The sequence below is a fragment of the Poeciliopsis prolifica genome, unplaced genomic scaffold, assembly GCF_027474105.1.
Source record: "Poeciliopsis prolifica strain line A6 unplaced genomic scaffold, Auburn_PproV2 SCAFFOLD002, whole genome shotgun sequence".
Classification (NCBI taxonomy): domain Eukaryota; kingdom Metazoa; phylum Chordata; class Actinopteri; order Cyprinodontiformes; family Poeciliidae; genus Poeciliopsis; species Poeciliopsis prolifica.
Genome location: NW_026562377.1, coordinates 8505897 through 8525210, shown reverse-complemented (window position 1 = coordinate 8525210; position 19314 = coordinate 8505897). Strand labels below are relative to the sequence as shown.

General features: G+C 35.0%; 1 protein-coding gene across 2 annotated transcripts in view; it reads right to left on the bottom strand.

Moving 5' to 3' along the window:
* LOC129372843 (carboxyl-terminal PDZ ligand of neuronal nitric oxide synthase protein-like) overlaps positions 1 to 19314 on the bottom strand; it is a 146773-nt gene that overhangs the window by 79937 nt on the left and 47522 nt on the right. For both annotated transcript variants that reach the window (XM_055050376.1, XM_055050384.1), the window contains exons 3-4: positions 13427 to 13519; positions 11568 to 11626 (exon numbers count right to left, since the gene is read on the bottom strand). In XM_055050376.1, coding sequence (XP_054906351.1) covers positions 11568 to 11626; positions 13427 to 13519 — 152 coding nt within the window. The remainder of the gene's footprint in view (positions 1 to 11567; positions 11627 to 13426; positions 13520 to 19314) is intronic.

Here is a 19314-nt window from a genome sequence, read left to right as displayed (position 1 = left end):
GTGCTATTGGAAATCATTGAAAGCTTCAGTTTCTGCAACATGAAACATTTGGAACTAGTGTCACCCTGAAAGCACCCTGAAAGCACAGGAGAATCTCATCTTAGAGCCATGAAAGTATCCCATTTTGGTTGGAGTCGATAGGGTCTTTAATTGTTTGAGTCTGGTGGAAACTGCCTAATATCTTATATGGTGTGAGTAATATTTTGAGATATAAATACTGGTGTTATCTCCCATGAAGTCCACTTTGGCTCAAGCAATGGCAGATGTACCTTAACCTTGGAGTGCATCTTTAATTTCTTTGGAGTTTGTTCTGGCCTCTATGGTTGCCATTTGTATTGTCCTTCTCTTCAATTTGTTATCCTTTTTTCTTCTGTGGCCTTAAAATTCTGAATATGTGCAATTGTAATCAAAGGAGCAGCTACATTTCAAAAGTAATAGGCTAATTTTAAGTAAGTTATTATCATAATGTTATCTTAACACTTGGGATATAAAACAATTGTATAAACATTCCCTTGCTTTATTAATATTGTGCATGCACATGCGATGATGACTGAGTCACAATATATTGTACAGCTGTAATGTTTTAACACCTCAACACTCAGAAGAACTATTGTCAGAGACAAAATAACCAAGTCATTCTGAACAGAAACAAAGCTCCACACCTCTTCCTCCATATTTTATTCCTCGGCCCAGTCAACAGCTCTGAACCTAAAATGCTGTCCAGAGCAGGATGCTCTGGACAGATGTAACCTAACAACACAGTACAGACAGAGCAGCATTTTGATTAAAGAGACACAGTGGCAGAAGTACAGGTTCATTACCAGAAAAGATGTTGTGTCAGCTCAAACTCTGCCTGCCAACATGAAGAAAAGCATGGAAATTTTATTGCACAGACTTGGCAAATCTGAACAGGCTTAATCATGGAGCAGAGAGCTGGATGATTAAATTCATTTAAGTCAAGGAGAAAGGTTAGCAGCTCAGCTTCATTTTAATATAAGAATCTCGCAATCTTCACTAAAATAACACATACATGCATGTGCCTACATAAAAGAACATTCTGAGCTCTCGCATGTGAAATGAGGTCATTAAAGTTATATTTCTTCTGCACAAAAGATTGAATGAAACTTTTCAACATGAACCACAAAACTGTTCAAGAAGGGGGGGAGTTATTTATGCTGGTGTTTTTCTTCAAAGGACCTACAGGAGTGGCTGCAGTGGATCTCAATTTCCCATTTCTATGTGTGAGTTTAAGAGAATGAGAACAACAGTCTCTAGTTGACAGATTAGCACTGTACTTAAGAATGCAAATTTTTCAAATACGTAACATGACCTATATTTAATACTTTACCATGTTTAAAATCAATTGTATTGTAAAATGCAAGAATAGAAGACGTGTACATGTACCGTTGTCTTTTTCTAGGCCAAGTCTCCCTATTGTAAGTGAAGAATAAATCATGCTTAACTGGATTAGTCACATTTAGCTGGTGCTCACTCGGAAATACTGACCCCATTCAGTTTAGAAGAAGCACAAATCAAAGAGTCAGAGTGAAGACTGTGCTCACAGCACAGAAAAGAAAAGAGCAGCACTGTAGGGCTGAAATGGTCTTATCTTCAACAAAGATTAGTTTAATGGAATATGAGTGTATATTTATGAGAAAATCTGTGAGTTAAGTTGAGGAGCTGCAACTGTAAAAGAAGAGAACTCGTAAGCAAAGTTTGAAAATGTGTGTTAACCAGCATATTTCAAATCTATATGCCCTCCAAAAACATTTAACGTTGTCTGTCATCAATTACTGCTTTCTGTCTCTGTGGTAGTTACTTAGTTAATGTTCATATTTTTTTAATGCTAAACCTTAAAATCTGTCATAATGTTAAACAAATACAGTGTCAAATACAGTGCAATGATTTGCCAAGACTGTATTTGGTTGATTTATTGGAATTATGAAACTTTGCTTTACTCCCCCCCACCACAAAAAAAAGAAAAAAAAGTGCTGGTGGTTTATTTTGATAGCAGGAGAAATTCTGGACCCAAAGTACATAAAGTGATTATGGTATAATTCTCAGTTGTGCATCAAGAATAAAGTTTCAACCTTAATCTTATTTTTTTACTGCACTGTACTGCACTTTCACTGCTTGATTTTATGCAACCAGATCAAACTGGTAGGAGATTTAAGTCTTAATACATGTCCTAGAAAGAAATTGTCAATATTCAACCTGCCAATCATAAGTCAAACAAAACCAACCATCTAGAGATCATGTGTCACAGAATTTAAGAGTAGACAGGTTCTATGAAGGTCAGCAGATCAAATGTGTGGCAGGAGATTCAATCTCAAAAAATAGGACTGATGGAACTGAATGGTGCAGTAGTCTTTCTTTTGAAAAGGGCAGAGAAATGAAAGGCAGAAAGAAAGAAAAACAAATCTTATAATATATCAATTGAATGCAGGCAAACAGAAAGAAGAAGCAACAAGTATTAAAATATTTTTAATGAATTCTCTTATGTAATATAATTATTTTAAATTGGCCTTTAGCCACAAAAATCAATGTGAATAGAAATAAACACGTGAAAAATCTCACTGTGTGAAAAAAAAATCTATATGATATCAGGCTTCCTTTTAAGCTGCACTATTGAAATGAACCAACTTTTTAGTGGCATAGCAAATAACCGAGACAGATCTGAAATTCTCTGAATTGCCTTTGTATTTTTGATTACAGAAGAGGACTAAAGCAAAGCTGCTCAATGATGAATCTGAATTAAATCTAAAATTTAAAATAAATAAATAAATAAATAAATAAAACAAAAGTTTGTAATCTTGAATTCAACTTTTTGTAGTCTCCAGCCTCAAATACTTTTTACAGCTTGCTTAGATGTTGCACAGCTTTCCATTCCTATCCTGGATTCCCTCCCTTTGATTTCCTGTCTGGAACAACATCAGCCTATTCTCCTGGTGAGTTGGGCTTCCATATATCTGTATTCAGCTCTGCTTGGCTTCTCTCAGCTAATCTAAGCTGTATTCCCCCCAGCTTTCAATCTTACATCAGTTGCCCAGCATTTGGTATTACAAAAACAAAATCTCACATCAGAAGCCCAACTTCTAGTCTCAAGTTCTAGAGTCAATTTCACATTCTGAAACCAAACACTTTAATATTACTATTATTATGTTTTAAAGTTCTTACATGATATATTATTGTTTCAATCAACACCATCAGAATAAATATATAAAGTGTAAAAAATGAGTTCAAGCATGTTTTCCATTTCAAAATATATATATTTTTCAGACTACAGTTTCAAAAACATTAAAATTTCAACTCAAGAATTTTCTGTCCATTTCACAATTTTACATTTTTATTTATTTTAGGGTTTTATGTTAGTGGTTTTACAACAATCCTGAAACAAAATGATTAAGCAGAGAAGAGGACTGTGTGTTTTTTTCTCGCAAATTAAATCCCCTCACTTCAAATCCTTTTAATTATTTTATACCTTTGTTACATCAGTCCACACAGAACACAGCCAAAACATGACATTTTAAATTTTTATTAAGAGATGGGTGCAATAACTACTTGCATGTATGCTTGTGTGTTATTTGTTCATCTGCATTTATTACAAACTGAGTGACAATCTTTAATGTTGTTATGCAGGATATTTGGACAATAAAAGTAATTGATTGAGTTTCAGTACTTTGACAAACACTGAAGGTGTGATTTGAAAATTCAAAGGCAACTTAAATCAATTGAATATATATATACCCACCGCGGGTGGTTCTTATCCTCTGAGCTCGGGTCCTCTACCAGAGGCCTGGGAGCTTGAGGGTCCTGCGCAGTATCTTGGCTGTGCCAAGAACTGCACATTTCTGGACTGAGATGTCTGATGTTGTTCCTGGGATCTGTTGTAGCCACTGCTCCAGTTTGGGGGTTACTGCCCCGAGGGCCCCGATGACCACAGGCACCACTGTGGTCTTCACCTTCCAGGCCCTCTCCAGTTCTTCCCTGAGGCCCTGGTATTTCTCCAGTTTCTCGTGCTCCTTTTTCCTGATGTTGCAATCACTTGGTATTGCTACATCTACCACAACGGCTTTCCTCTGATTTTTATCCACTACGACAATGTCTGGTTGGTTCGCCATTACCATTTTGTCTGTCTGGATCTGGAAGTCCCACAGGATCTTAGCTCTGGTGTTCTCCACCACCTTTGGGGGTGTTTCCCACTTTGATCTCGGGGTTTCCAGTCCATATTCTGCACAGATGTTTCTGTACACTATGCCTGCCACTTGGTTATGTCGCTCCATGTACGCTTTCCCTGCCAGTATCTTGCACCCTGCTGTGATGTGCTGGACTGTCTCAGGGGCCTCCTTGCACAACCTACACCTTGGGTCTTGTCTGGTGTGGTAGATCTGGGCCTCTATTGCTCTGGTGTTTAGGGCCTGTTCCTGGGCGGCCAGGATGAGGGCCTCTGTGCTGTCCTTGAGTCCAGCTTTTTCCAGCCATTGGTAGGATTTACTGATATCAGCCACTTGGGTTATTTGCTGGTGGTACATCCCATGTAGGGGCTTGTCCTCCCATGATGGTATCTCTGGCACCTCAACCTCCGTTCCCTGTTGTCTGAGACATTCACTGAGCACATTGTCTGTTGAGGCTTTGTCCCTGATGTATTTATGGATCTTAGTTGTTTCGTCCTGGACAGTGGTTCTCACACTCACTAGTCCTCTGCCTCCGTCCTTGCGGCTCGTGTACAGTCTCAGCGTGCTGGATTTGGGATGGAACCCTCCATGCATGGTTAGTAGCTTTCTAGTCTTAATATCTGTGGCTTTTATCTCCTCCTTTGGCCAGCTAATTATTCCAGCAGGGTATCTGATTACTGGCAGGGCATAGCTGCCAGTAATATATATATATATATATATATATATATATATATATTATATATATATATATATATATATATATATATATATATATATATATATATATATATATATATATATATATATACATATATATATATATATATATATATATATATATACATATATATATATATATATATATATATCTATATATATATATATATATATATATATATATATATATATATATATATTGTATATATATGTACAAAGTCCTAGAAACCTTTTTCATTTTATATTACACCCCATTACTTATCAAGGATTTCCATTAAGACCGAACATTTTCTTTAATTGTCCAGAGATTGAAACTGTGTGTTGAATTTTTATTTCAACAAATGAGAACAAACCAGAAACCAGTGCCTCTACCCAGCACCTTTCCTTCTAAAGACAAGCAACCAAAACACATTCTTACTGATTAGTGTCCATGTTGGCTCCAAACACAAATGCTATTCAGCTGCCGCACCCAGTTTCACTCAGGAGAATGTGATTCTGTTGCTAATACAGACTCACGAACCAAGGTCATCCAAACCCTCACATGTGAATGCAGACAGAATGCCCAGAGGCAAAAGAGAGCTATCAGTGGGCATAGAGGAAGGAAACACTCTACAAAACTCTTTGTTGCCATTCAGATTGAATTGAGAGCTGCTGTTGCAAACTACAATACTTCTATACTTTAAATCTTTGGCTGTATGGCAGAGAGACTCTGTTTTCAGGGAAATGATTGTTACCCTTTATGACTAATATGGGAGATGGTTTGAAGCAGTAAGCAAGCCAAAACTGTTAAAAAATTACATAACATTTTGTAATTAAGAGAAAAACAACAAAGAAAATACACAGTACATCAATATATTCTACCCAAAACTTCTATAAGTGACATTTTTTTAGCTTCACCTAGAACAAATTTTGAAAAAAAGAGAAAAAATATTTTAGCACCTTTTGCTATCTAGATGTTAATCAGTTCATTCAAAAGTCAACAGATCAGACCTACAGTGTACTGATGTTAGGTCAAGCAGAAAAGGCTGAGCTTTTTACATGTTGATGTTTTATTTGTTACAAAGGATCAAGAATAAATGAAGGAACACTATGTAATGCATCTTAGGCAAGGAAATGTCATACGTTAAAAAACAAACTAGACAATGTTTGTTTGTTTATTTGCATGTCCTAATGTTCTATGAAAAGGCTTACATGGTTCAAAGAAATATCTGCACTGTTTTTTTTTATTTTATTAAAAAGCACATTCTAGATATGGGATGACTAATTCTCAAATTGAGTAATCACCTCATCCACCTAATCAATTCTGATTACTCATCAGAAGAGCTGACAGAAAAATCAATCACTAAAATACTGTTTAGTTGCAGCCCTAATTGCTAAAATGTTGAACATTTAGGTAACATGACGGTTATCTCTCTCAGGCAAACAAAAGCAGCTGCCAACTAAAATACCACAGTAATAATTATAACTGGTTTTTATGGTGCGATGAAAGCTCTATTTCTTTCTTTGTGATCACTGTTTTTTGTTGAGACTCCATTACATTATATTTTGGATGAGTACTTTCCTGTCAAGCTTTTTATTTCTACCATTCTCAATCTAAAAAAGAAAGCACAAAGGTTTTGAAATGTGCCCTTTATGAAGAAAATTGTCTAGTTTATGTTCAAATGAGATAAGAAATTACTGAATTTTAATTCAACCCACTTACTGTGCTTTAACAAACTTGCATAGAAATATCAATTATAGTGAAATGTTAGTGTGTTTGTCATTCATCTAACTTTTGTAAGTTTGTTGAAAAAGTTTAAAGAAGCTAAGAGAAAGCAACTTTTGGTATTGAGTTCATATCTTATTGATTAATTTAAAGGGACTACTTTAAGAAAGCTTTGCACTACTCAAAAATGATACATAGACCTTTTATTAGACTTTTTTTCTTGTGTATAAATCTATCAGAAGAAAAAAAAACTGTGATATACATATATTGCTCCTCATTTCCATTACACTAAAACTGTGGATACAAAAGCTGCTTGACTGTTTTGGTGTGCATTGGGGTAATAGAGCCATCAGATGGTATCATTGAAGGGTGTTTCAGTCCAGTGAAAATGGCGTGCTCTTTTCCTCCCGTCCCCCAGAGTTTTACTTCAGTGCAGTTAATACGCTAAAAGATTTCATCAAATAACCCGATTAGGCTGTGATCTAAAAGTACAAAAGCCTGAGCTTCAGCTAAGACAGAGACTGCATTAGGCAATACTGCATTGGGAAAATGTGTGCATGTGTGTAATCAGTTCAAATATCAAAGCAAAATGTGCTTCCGTGTGCGTGTGTGGGTGTGTGTGTGTATACTTTACATCGGAACATGTTTCAAATATCAGATAATCAAGGAGTTTCTGACATACGCACAAACAGAAGTTTGACTCTAATTGGCTGGGTGTGAATTTCTCTCTGGAAGGTTTGAAGTAAGAAGGAAGGGCAGAGCTGAGCAGTTTTAGGACAGACTGTTCGCAGGCAGCGAGGGCAGGCAGCTTCATGGAGGCTGACAGCAATTACCACAGCTGAAGCCCAGAGAAATTACAACCAGGACTGACATCTACACACACATAAAGAAAAAACATCCAACTTTTCCCTGATTTTTACTTTCTACCCAAAAAACTCACTTACTAATTCTGTTCTAAAATGTTATATATCTAGGATTTATAGTGATTGCAAATGATAGTAGATAGACTGGGGGCTATAAACAAAAAATCTGACATCTTTGAACCTTGGTCTCAAACCCAACACAAAAAGATGATGGCCATAAACAAATTATATCCAGTCCTTTTCCCCCGAATCGCTTCAGGGTTTTTGTTTTTATTTTACCATGAAAAACAAAAACCCTCCACGTTAGTTGATACCTCAAGGGAAAATGTGTAAACACTGTAAAAAAAACAAAACAACTAACTTGTTTTTGTATATTACAGTACTATGATTATTACATCAAATACATAAAGATAAAGTGAAAAAGATCATTTTATTATGTTGTATCACATAAGCAGTGATGAATACTACAAATTTAAAAAGAGAGCTTTAGTCACTTCTAGAAAGGTAAACACATGCCACCTCAATACCATCATCTAGCTCTGGCATTATTTAGTTCACTTATTTAAATGGCAGCCACATATTTCATAATGCCTATCTGTTAGAAAAGCAATGCAAGCAACTGTCTACAGTAGTTTCAGTATCCACATCAACCAGAATATAATTCCACCTTTTAAAAGAAAATCTCCAAAGTAGCTCTTCCTAACGTTTTACTTTGAAATCCTAATATAGCTTCTCCCCCAGTTATCTGATATTTAATGCGAGGATGATGGACAAAGAACTGCTTCTGACAACTCTTGGCTTTAAATATCAGTTTTGCATTTTTACAAGAATTGGAATAATAACAGTTAATGTGACAGCCATCACCAGACAGTTATCAGACTACATCTTTTGGTGTTGGCAGAGTTTAAACTGAACAATAGATATTACTGAACATGATGACCGTGTCACCCACATACTGGCAAGGTGTTTTTTTTTTTGTGTGTGTGTTTTTTTAATATGAAGTGATGGATAGATTCAGTGGCAGGCAGCTTTCAGCTTAGACTAAAATGCAGCTGAACATGAAAAGGAATTTACAAAAAGAAATATGCTAAGCATTTAGGAAACCCTCACACATAATTCTGATTTAAAGTGCCCAGCTCTTCATCATCTGAAAAAAAAATCAACAATCCTCACAAGGGTGTTTAAAACCATCCAGGGTCTTTGAAATGTATGTTTTTCCTCACATTCATAAAAATAAAGACACATGAATATTTATCAGATTAGCCTTTTGAAACATATTGTTCATATTTTGAGCCAAAAGGTTTAATTTACACACTGTTTTATAACATGACCCTATGAAGCCTTCTAATGAATTCTTGGCTGATAAGTTATCCAAAGCCTTTATATGGACATATCTCCCTTTTATAATAATGGGTCAGCATTTGAAATTAAGCTCTGAAACAACACTCAGTATCACACACAGGAAATGCAAAATTTACACAACAGCCTGAATGAATCCAAGGTTGAAAAAAGTTGTGGTATTGCTTAACTTGAATACATGAAAACATGGGTGTCCAACGTCAGTCGTCTTTGCGTATTTTAGTTCTCTTCTTGGTGCAACTTAGCTGAATCAAATGACGGCTCATTAGCAGTCCTCTGCAGAGCATTGATATGCTGAGGAGGAAGGGAACTAAAACATGCAGGTTATGAGCACAATAACTTTAGACACCCTCTATTAACAGTTGGTGCATCTGACAATTCTTAAACTAAATGCAAAGAAAGATCTGCTCTTGAAATTACGCTGCTGAGTAAATTAAATTAAACAGTATAAAGGCTTCTGGAAGATAATCTGCCATTTGTTTAAGTAAATCACAGCTAGGGTAAAATGTTTCACATTTTCAAAGATCAGCACTTTTTGCAAAACACTGGACACAAAAATATATATTTTCTGTTGTTCTGTTGACATGCTGTCACTGCAAGTTATCATTTTCTACACCGATTTATTGATGACAATTTTTATAACTGTGTTCACAAGAGACAGAAAAAAAAGGTTGGGAAAAGGAAATACATGTAATGTTCATCCTTGACATATAGTTATATAAACAGACAAATAAAAAAAGCCTAATATCCTCCCATCAACATTTTGCTCTATCCAATATGCAAAAAAAATAAGGCAAGCTAATATGCAAAAAATGAGTCAAAATGGTTAAAGTGATGACAGAAATTTGACAGGAAGAGGTCAAAGTCATCATGAACCTGTCATGGAATTGCAGTTACAAAGAATATGCAATAGCAGACAATCCAGGCTTCATGGTGCCCTCTGTCCATACAAATCTATTCATTCATCCATCAAGACAGTTGTTATTAAACGCCATTGTAGAGAATTTTTAAACTTGGACAAACTAAAGACAATCCAATTCATGTCAGCCCTTGGGAATATGTAAGTATCTTCAAGCAACTAAAGCAGGGCTTTATAGGTCCGTATTGAAAGAATGAGGGAATAGTGGGGACAATCATCCCTGAACTGAGTCAAACAGATCTGAGAACATGTCAGACTCACTTTAACAAGAAACAGTGACTGATGGACATGGCATATCCATCACAGTCTGCCTCACACTGTGATGGCAAACTGTGCCATCACACAGTTCTTTCTTTTTGGAGAACTTTGTTACTGTAATAGTAAAAGAGGGGGAAAAAAAAAAATCAAAGAAAGATGTGTGGCGCAAGTCATAGCGTCTCCAACCAAACAAAACTCCCAAGCTGAGAGATGCTTACTCAGACAGCAGGGCTGAATCCATCTTTCTGACAGAATCATTTCCAAAAGCCCCAACCCCCAACGGGCTCCTGGATGCGCTTCAGAGCTGTACCGGCTGGGAGGGGTGTGTCAGTGTGCGCCAATGCAGAATTTAAAGTGTGGCACAAATAGGTTTCAACTTTATTCTTTCTTCTCTATGGAATATAAACAGTATTTACTGCTTTAATCATACACTTCCGTTCTTCCGTCAAACCTATAAAGGTCACAACATGTTTCAGTTGGACAAGCTAAAACACACATCAGTCATTTGTATATATATATATATATATATATATATATATATATATATAATATATATATATATATATATATATATAGATATACACATAAATCCATCATAAACTGCCTCTTTGGGTGGTGAAACTTTATGCTTGTGTGTATTGACAGACAACAGGAAGCTGATTTAAAGGTCAACACCCCTACAGCAAATGAATTGAATTAACTCAAGATTATGGCTATAGCCATAGCCTTGAGTAATGAGAACAGCCTGCAGGCATGCCAGGCTAATGGATATGCCCTCCGACTACATAAACACACTTGTAATTAAATTCTCGTGACATATTTCCTCTAAGTATACTGCTCATCTATCTCCCAATCAGTCTGAAGTCTGTCATGGGCTGCATTGTTAATGCAACTTTAACACCTCCACAACCTTTTGAATACAGATTTTAAAATTTTCAATCCAACATCTATTTCATATGCAGCTTGCAGATAATGTTGGTTTTGTGCAATTACCATTTACATAAGTGAGACACATGGCATCTGAGATAGGAAACTTTCTTTCTGTCAAATGTCTGACAAAGTATTGTGAAAAATCTAATGTAAATAAAAAGCTAATGTTCAGTCAATGAATTCCATCAGATGAAAGGTTTTAGTATTTTGAACTACAACAAATCAGAGCTTCCTAAAAACATTTTCTCAGTTTTTTTTTTTCATATTTCTATTTTTCTATTCTTATATGTTGAGGTGATGTGGTATTTTTTGGTGCCTTGTGTCAAAACATACACCCACAAAATGTATTATGTTGTGTAAAATCTCCTCCACAATCTTCAGTGCTTTAATAAAACATTGTTAGATCAGTAAAAGTGAACATCAAAGAGCTACCGTATCTGTTTCTCCAAAATGTCCAAAGGTAGGTGTGAGAAAATTTTCACATTTTTGAACAAGCTCAGAATGTTTAATCAAGTTCAGATAAAATTCCGTAGGTGGAAGACAACAAAAGAACTGCCGCCGTTTGAAGAATCCTTTAAAAACTCCACTTATTAGAAGAGCTTAATTTAACGTTATGTTAGAAGACGCTCAGGTAATCTTACCTGTAAATTGGATCCTGCATTACAATCAACTTGCTCTCATCCCAGGTCCACTCTTTCTTCTGTAAGCAAACCAGAAGCGTAATTTAGACCTAATTCTAAAACCCTTCCACATTGTATCACAGTACATAAATGCGAATGTATTTAGGAGGGACAACATAAGGTAGCAAATTCTTGTAAAATGAAATTTTTAAATAGTAGTGTGCATGTTCACCCCTTTCATCCACCTCCTGGTTTCTTTCTGAATAATAATGTATTTGTTTGGGCTGTCAGAGTAAATAGATGGTCATGTGTTAGCGTGTTTGCAGTTGTGATACATTTCATTTTTAAAAACTTTTATCATTGTTTTTTCTTTTGACAAGTATGCAATGCTTACAAAATAAAGTAAATTGTACTTGGTAAATGTAATGTGACAAAATGTGAAGAAAGACACACCCCTAATTGCATGCAATAGAAGAAAACCAGTGTAAATAAACATATATTTAAGAAGAGTTGATGTGTGCTTTTCATTATTATTTTTATTTGTGCATTTGATTAAATCCACCTTTCAGTTTAAGGTCACAATCAAAATGTCAACCCACAGGGACACAGGAATTATTCATATTGATTTCTGTCTCCACAGAGGGCTTTGTTGACTTGAGTCATTCAATAGCTCTCATCCGCAACCCGTCAGTGCTCCTGCCATCCTCTGACATGTAAATAGCTCACTGGCTGGAATGTGACATTTCAGATTTTAGAAGACAAGGCAGCAGGTTATGACAAATCATCTATTATCATGGCAAATCATCATGGTCATCTACTAATGACCATCTTTTTTTTTTCACATTTTGCTTTTATTATGTTTTTGTAATACCTATCAGATCTTTTTATCAGACTTTTTGTTTTGACATTTTCAAAAAAAAAAGTGATTTTTTTTTCAGTTCTCTTTAATTGAGGGAGAAATTCAGAGGTACATATTTTGTTAGTGATGTCTTTATTTCCATTAGTCAGATTAGAATATCTCTGAATATTAGAGATTGAAGTTTTGGCCCCAGAAACAGGGTAAATTTACACAAATCACTAGACAATCTTGTTCAGACATACTTCCTCAACTCTACCCACTAATTAGTTGGACTGAATAAAGAATAACTCCTTAATTCATCAGGACATCTGCCCAGTCTGTTTCTGTCTCTGCATGTGCTAAAGTTTCACATAAATTTGGAATAAATAGTATGTGATTTAATACTTAAATAGGCTATACATATTTTTAAAAGTTTTTAAATGTCTAAGAATACACATGCTTGAAGTTATGTTTTTGTAACAAACATCAAAAGAGGTAAACATTAGAAACTGCACCCAGGGTTGCCAGTGGATTAAAAATATGAAATTAGTTTTACTCACTTGTTTTCTATGTTCTCTGTTGTTATGGACAAGTTGTATCCTTACTATTTATGCCCCATGCTTGACTGATTAGACGCCTGCAAGCATTAATTGTCAGACACACGCAGACATCTAATCAGCCCAAATAATTTTTTCTTTATTTTGTTGTAATCAAATTTACATAAATAATTTGCATAATTAATTAAATTAAAATAGGACAAATTCCTAAATTATACACACTACTACTCATTTTGAAGTTCTAATCACAAGGATTATATTCCAACTAAAGGGTTTTATATATATAAATAAAGAAATGGTCTTTAAGTATATTTACAGAAGTGGTGTTGCTGAAGTTCTGAATTTTTGGAATGTGAAAGGCCACCTCTTCATGTTAATACAATCCAACAAAAAACAGCAACATTCGCGGCTCTGTCCGTTTAAAGGTCTTGCTTTAAACAAACAAAAACAAAACAAAAGAGAAAGAAGAAAATAAAATCACTCACTTTTTTCTTTTTTCTCAAGGTAACCTTGACTCCGTCTGTTGACACAACGATATTAACTTTCTTCTTCTTGATGTTTTTCACCTTGAACTCATACTGCAAAAACAAACAGATGGATGGAAGACAGTCAGGTTAGTTCAGCAAGCAAATGAACAGTGTCCATTTTAGGCCAGGTAAATTTGTATAGCAACGAGGCAATCAAAAATTAAATTGTCGCAACATAAGAAAAGTAAAGTTGGAATACAGTGTGAAATACATGTTTCAGTTGATATTAATCACAGAAAACTCAAAAAAGTTGTAACTTTTGTATTAATATAATTATATATCACGGGTGTAACAGAAAATATCAGAAAATCTAAACATTTAGCTAACCAATTATTATGTGGCTCATGATAAATTTACGTTTGTGTTCTTCTTTGATGATATTTGAATTCAATCAACTCATTTCATAAATACAAAAGAAAGGTGCCAAGCTACTAATCTTCATTCAGACTGCTTTGTGCTTTCACTTGGGTGTACTACATATTGATTTGATTGGTTTTCTCTTTCTCTTTCCAGGAAAAAAAAAATCTGTTCCTATGAAAATAGCATTACACAATGCTTTATGTTTGCAGGATTATGGATGTGATAAGAGGGTACAAAATAACTCAGTGCCTTGTTAACGTTGCTTAAGAAGGAGCACAAGAAGCTTCAACATCAGAGAGAAGCAGCACAATCAACTCCTTGCTGTGTTTGCTGGAAAAGTCATGACTGCTACAGTTATGAAAATCAAGGTGTGTTTTTGTATGCAGCAGTAACATTTTCACAGTTCTCAAATGCTTTTATAGATTAAAATTGTAAAATTATATAATGAAAACAACAATTGATATTTACTGGTAATTTATGTAAATTATACCCAGGTTTTGTGCTGCACTCTCATTAGCTGTGTTGCACAGACTGCATGGAAACAACACTGTGGCCTGAAAGATGGTTGCAACTTTGGTGTGAAAAATAAATATAAAACAACTTTTGAAATAACCTCACATGCCAAGCTGATGTGTTTACACCCTGGGAACAATGTCCATACTGCTGTCCTTTGGTTCTGGTTAGGTCTGCCTGATACTTTTGTACTTAAAAGATAATCTCTTGCTTCAAAGTCTCAGTAAGATGTATTGATTGAAGGAGTCTGAAAAACTACTTGTAACTAATGTACATACCACCAAATTAAAGTAACAGAATTTTCTTTAGATGCTTGTCTCAGAATTTTAAAGATAGTTTCATGTCTGTCTGGAATTCTCTTAAGTAGTGTGAAGAAATACAGCAATATGCACTCATATTTTCTGTAATATCTTGTCAACATAAGAAATTCATCTCAGCAATTTCATTCTCAAATTTTAATCTACAAAGGACTTTGATACCTAGTTTAACGAACATCTTGGCATATGCTGAAACGATGATTGTGCTGCATAAACATGTTTTAAATGCCTGATAGCCTGCATGAATGACCTCCACTGGAATGATTACAGAAGCAATTTAAAAATTCATCACACAACATTTGACTGGGTAAGTGTGTGTGCCATAATACAAGAGAGAGCACTTATGACTAATAAGCCATCTATTCCTCACTGAACAGGCAATATCACTGAATCCATACCGACCATTGCACATTCTCCCTGGTGCCTTCAGCTTCCACCATACTAACACAGCAAAGATGTGATTTGTATTGCAACAGCTGCACTTGGAGTAAGTGCAAATATTAATTTCACAACAACAGAGGTTCATTCCATTGGGGTTTGCCCCTCAAAAGTAGCACCTGAGTAACAGGCAGGGTGCTCAGAATTTTTAATGAGCCATGAAGATGGATTGCAACACAGTCCAGATATATATCTATAGCATGGCTTGTTGGTGGGGAGCTTTTGCTGCCTAAATGTTGCTGATGGTGAAAACGGAAGGACAAAATGGGCTGCTGAGCATTAAAGAAACGAGTTTTGCTAAAAGGTGCAAAAACTTGAAGGCCCATAAATGCCCTGCAATGAAAGAATATCAGCGTTTGTGTAAACAAACGGAAATTAATAATAGGAATAAGCTCATCCATCAAGCTAACAAGTCGACAGCTGCAGTTCCTGTCCTTGGACCACGTATTGTAATTGTGGATTCTTAAGAGTCTATTTCCTGTTTCCATAAAATGCATCATTTTGGAAGACTCAGTGATGATCCCATGTCCCGATGGTGTCTTTTGTTAACCGCTCCAACTTGCAGTTCTCTTTATTACCACAACTCATTGAGAGAAGTAAAGGTTTATGACTGCAAGGACAAATTCACATGGGCATGAAGATACAAGCAAGAAAGGGGGTAGAGAACTGAGATTGTTCAACAAGACAGAATAAATAGTATCTATTTATGTTTCTCAATCTGTTTAGTTACTATTGTAATACTTCATTAAAGCAATACAATTTTTTTGAAGGACTTATGTCATAAAGATACTCAAATCTCTTGTGTAAGGTGTTTAAATTGAACATCATTGTCTGAAAACTTTGAATTACACTCCACTCCAATATATTTTCAATCCTGTCCCAGCCTGGCCTGTTTGAACCCTGATATATAAGACATTTTGATTCATGTTCAAACCACAATAAATCTAAGCTGCCTCCAGTGGGTGTATATCATTTATAGATACACTTTTCCTCAACTCCAATTCCAGTCTTCCAAAGACCAGCTTTTAGATCTAGTCCTGATCAAACACATTTAAACTAATAAACTTGGAGTGGGGATGCGTTTAAAAGTTGCACCACAGTAGTTGTAGTCTCTAAGTAGCTGGAGTTAGAGACACTTGCAGAAAATTATGAGCATAATATTCCTTTTAGCCAAAGTTATTAAAGACGGTATGAAATGTCCGAACGAAGACGATAACCTCTTACATTTAATATTACGGATACAATGGGACCAAATCTCAAAAGGTATTATCTGGTAAAGGGGTCAAAATGCCCAATACCAGCTGGGGTCTATTTGAAGAGTTTAGCAGTTTAAAGTAGCTTTGAAGAGTTGAAGGACAGGAAATATCTTGTTAAAAATAAATACTTCAGACTTACTGAATTATTTGGTGGGGTTTTTTTGTATTTATTTTGTGTTGTTTTTTCACTACTCTGCCAATTATTATTCATATTTGCAATCTTCACATTTTATGTATGTCTTTTTGTGCTCTTATATGATCCAGTCCTGCAAATATTCACAAAATTATGTGCCACTCAAAAAGATGCAGGAATGATATTCACACCCTGGTTACCAGCCACAAAAAAAAAAAAAAAAAAAAAAAAAAAAAAAAAAAAAAAAAAAAATCAGGTCACACATTCATTGCAGCTGAGCGATTGCTTCGTGTGGTTCATGAGCGTCACAAGAATAATCATGGAATTTGCATCCCATTTCTCGCTTTAAATCATTGCACCTACACGTCTACTTCTATTCCTTATTCTTCAAGCAAAAAAAAAGAAAAAAAAGAAAAAAAGTAAAAAGGACAAGAAAACACATTTTTCATCTTAAATTAACCATTTAACTGATGGAGTATAACAATAATCCTCCTGAGTACAGTGCAGACTGTAACTTCAGACCTTCTAAATACAATAAAACACTGGTGCATTTTACACACCAAGGTTTTTCCCTGACCAATCATGAGCACACATCTATCTCAAAGGCTTCCTCTCAAGAGGGAGGGAATGGGGATAAGAGGAGCTGTAAAAAGAATGAGCAGAATTTGATGAAAGGAGGCGAAGGAAAAGAAAGAAAATGCCGAGGAGGAATAGCCCACGGTAGTTGTAATATAAAGCTTAAATAAAAGCTCAGATCATTACGTTCACAATTATGCCAATACAAAGTCTTAAAAGTGTCTATGATTGCATTGCTACTCGATGAAATGAAAACCACATTAGAGGGTTCTCTGCAGAGAACTACTCAAAATGTAAACCATATAGAATATTTCACAGAAAGTGCTTAGGGAAACTTGTTGGAGACTTTTTTTTTAGCTCTAAAGCTACATAACATAACTGAAGGGTGGATCATTTTGTTTGATTAGTTTGTATTGCTTAAGGAAATTGCTTCCATGCAGCAACAATTTTTTATTCTACTTTTTATGTAGATTAATTCCACATGTCTAATAATAAGAACATACTTCAATTTAAGGCTTCATAAAACCCAACTTAAATTGTTTTATTTGATTTTCATTTAAATTTATATCAAGTTGATATTGAGATTTGGTCAAAATACACCACAGAAAGTTTGTCTTTATAAACTACAGTAAGTCCAGCTCTTTTTTTCTTCATATTGGCTTAACAAATTACAATAACGTCATGAATGTCGTGACCCATTCAGGGCAACTGAAAGCTTCCAAACAGACAACAAAAAATAGCTACTGAAACATAAGGGCTGAGGGTTATTAAACACAACCCAGGGAAACTTCAAGTGGTCTGAAGAAGCAAAAATCACACAACAGTCAAAGCAGTTAGTGTACAAATTGGGCCACTAGTACAATAGTAAAACTTTCTGTCTATTTCTCACCTCAGGAAGAAACTGAAGGCCCTCGAGAGAGAGAGAGAGAGAAGACGCACATTTTTAAACTCTTTTTACCCCCTGCTTCACTACAACCTTTAAAGAGATGCTTTCTTGTTTTGCTGTTGTTTTCAGCTATTTCTATGTTCTATAGTTAATCTTTCATGTTCAAAACAAGTCTATTTCTATTGCTACAAAAAGTTATCATAGTCACTGTGTGTGCTACGCTTTTATCAGATGCTGACATTTAGAAGCATTTTCAACGATCACTTTGCATCTATAGAAAAGAAAACATATTTAGAATCGAAATGTCAATTTCACTGATCTTTTCAGCACTAGTGCTACACTCACCTTAAATATCATTTCTTTATTTCTGCTGCACAAAATCAGACCATGCAAAAACAATATAACTTTGACTATTGCAAAAATAATAATTTAATAATTTAATTCAATGGACTGAAATCAGTTGCAGGATATTCTTACAAAGGCCATTGCTGTGTCAACAATAAAGAACTGCCTATGTTTCTGTTGATTAAATCCATTTTCCAGGCTATACAAAAGAAGTTCATATATCTGTATCAACATCTTATGTATCTCTTTTTCTCACCAAAGAGAAACTTTTAACATTTTCTCTTAATTTTATATGGTCAACTTGAACTCAAGTTTGTCTTTTTATCATCCATCTTGAGTTTTCATTTTAAATGCTGCACATTCCAATGAGTCCTTGATAATTTGCCCTGTCTGACCACTCAGTCATTCTTAACACTTGTTCCCTGGCCCATATATACAGATACGAATATGATGGAGTGGCTGGCTCCTCTTGTAACATTCTCACTTGATCATGCAGTTTCTATTTTCTCTCTTGCTCCTTACACACTCCTCACTTCCTCTTATCTTTTCTTTACACATCTCCCATTCCCTCCCCTCTTCCTATTTCCTCCACAGGCTGCTGGCTGATTCAATCTCAGGCAAGGTTGTTTATAAAAGGCATTTCATTTTCCAAAACCATTTGTGTTCAAGATGCTATAGGATCCATTCAATTTCATCAATCTTAATAATGGAGTTATGTCATGAATCAAAAACAAAATTTTCTCCTAAATGTATAGAGTGGTTTTGTCAAACATGAATGTGCACACATTCATGTAATAATCACATATGAATTTACAATCTAACAACAAAGTTAGTGATTTAAAACATTATAAGTTAAAATTATTTTAAATACACTCCAGCAATGCAAAATATTTTCTTCCAAATATTGGAACAGATATGCTTTTACATTTTACATTTTTTTACACAAAGCCAAGAGCTACTGTAGTTGGTTCTCTTTTAAAATTATGAGAAATAAGCAACAAAACCTATTTTAAACCTGTGAT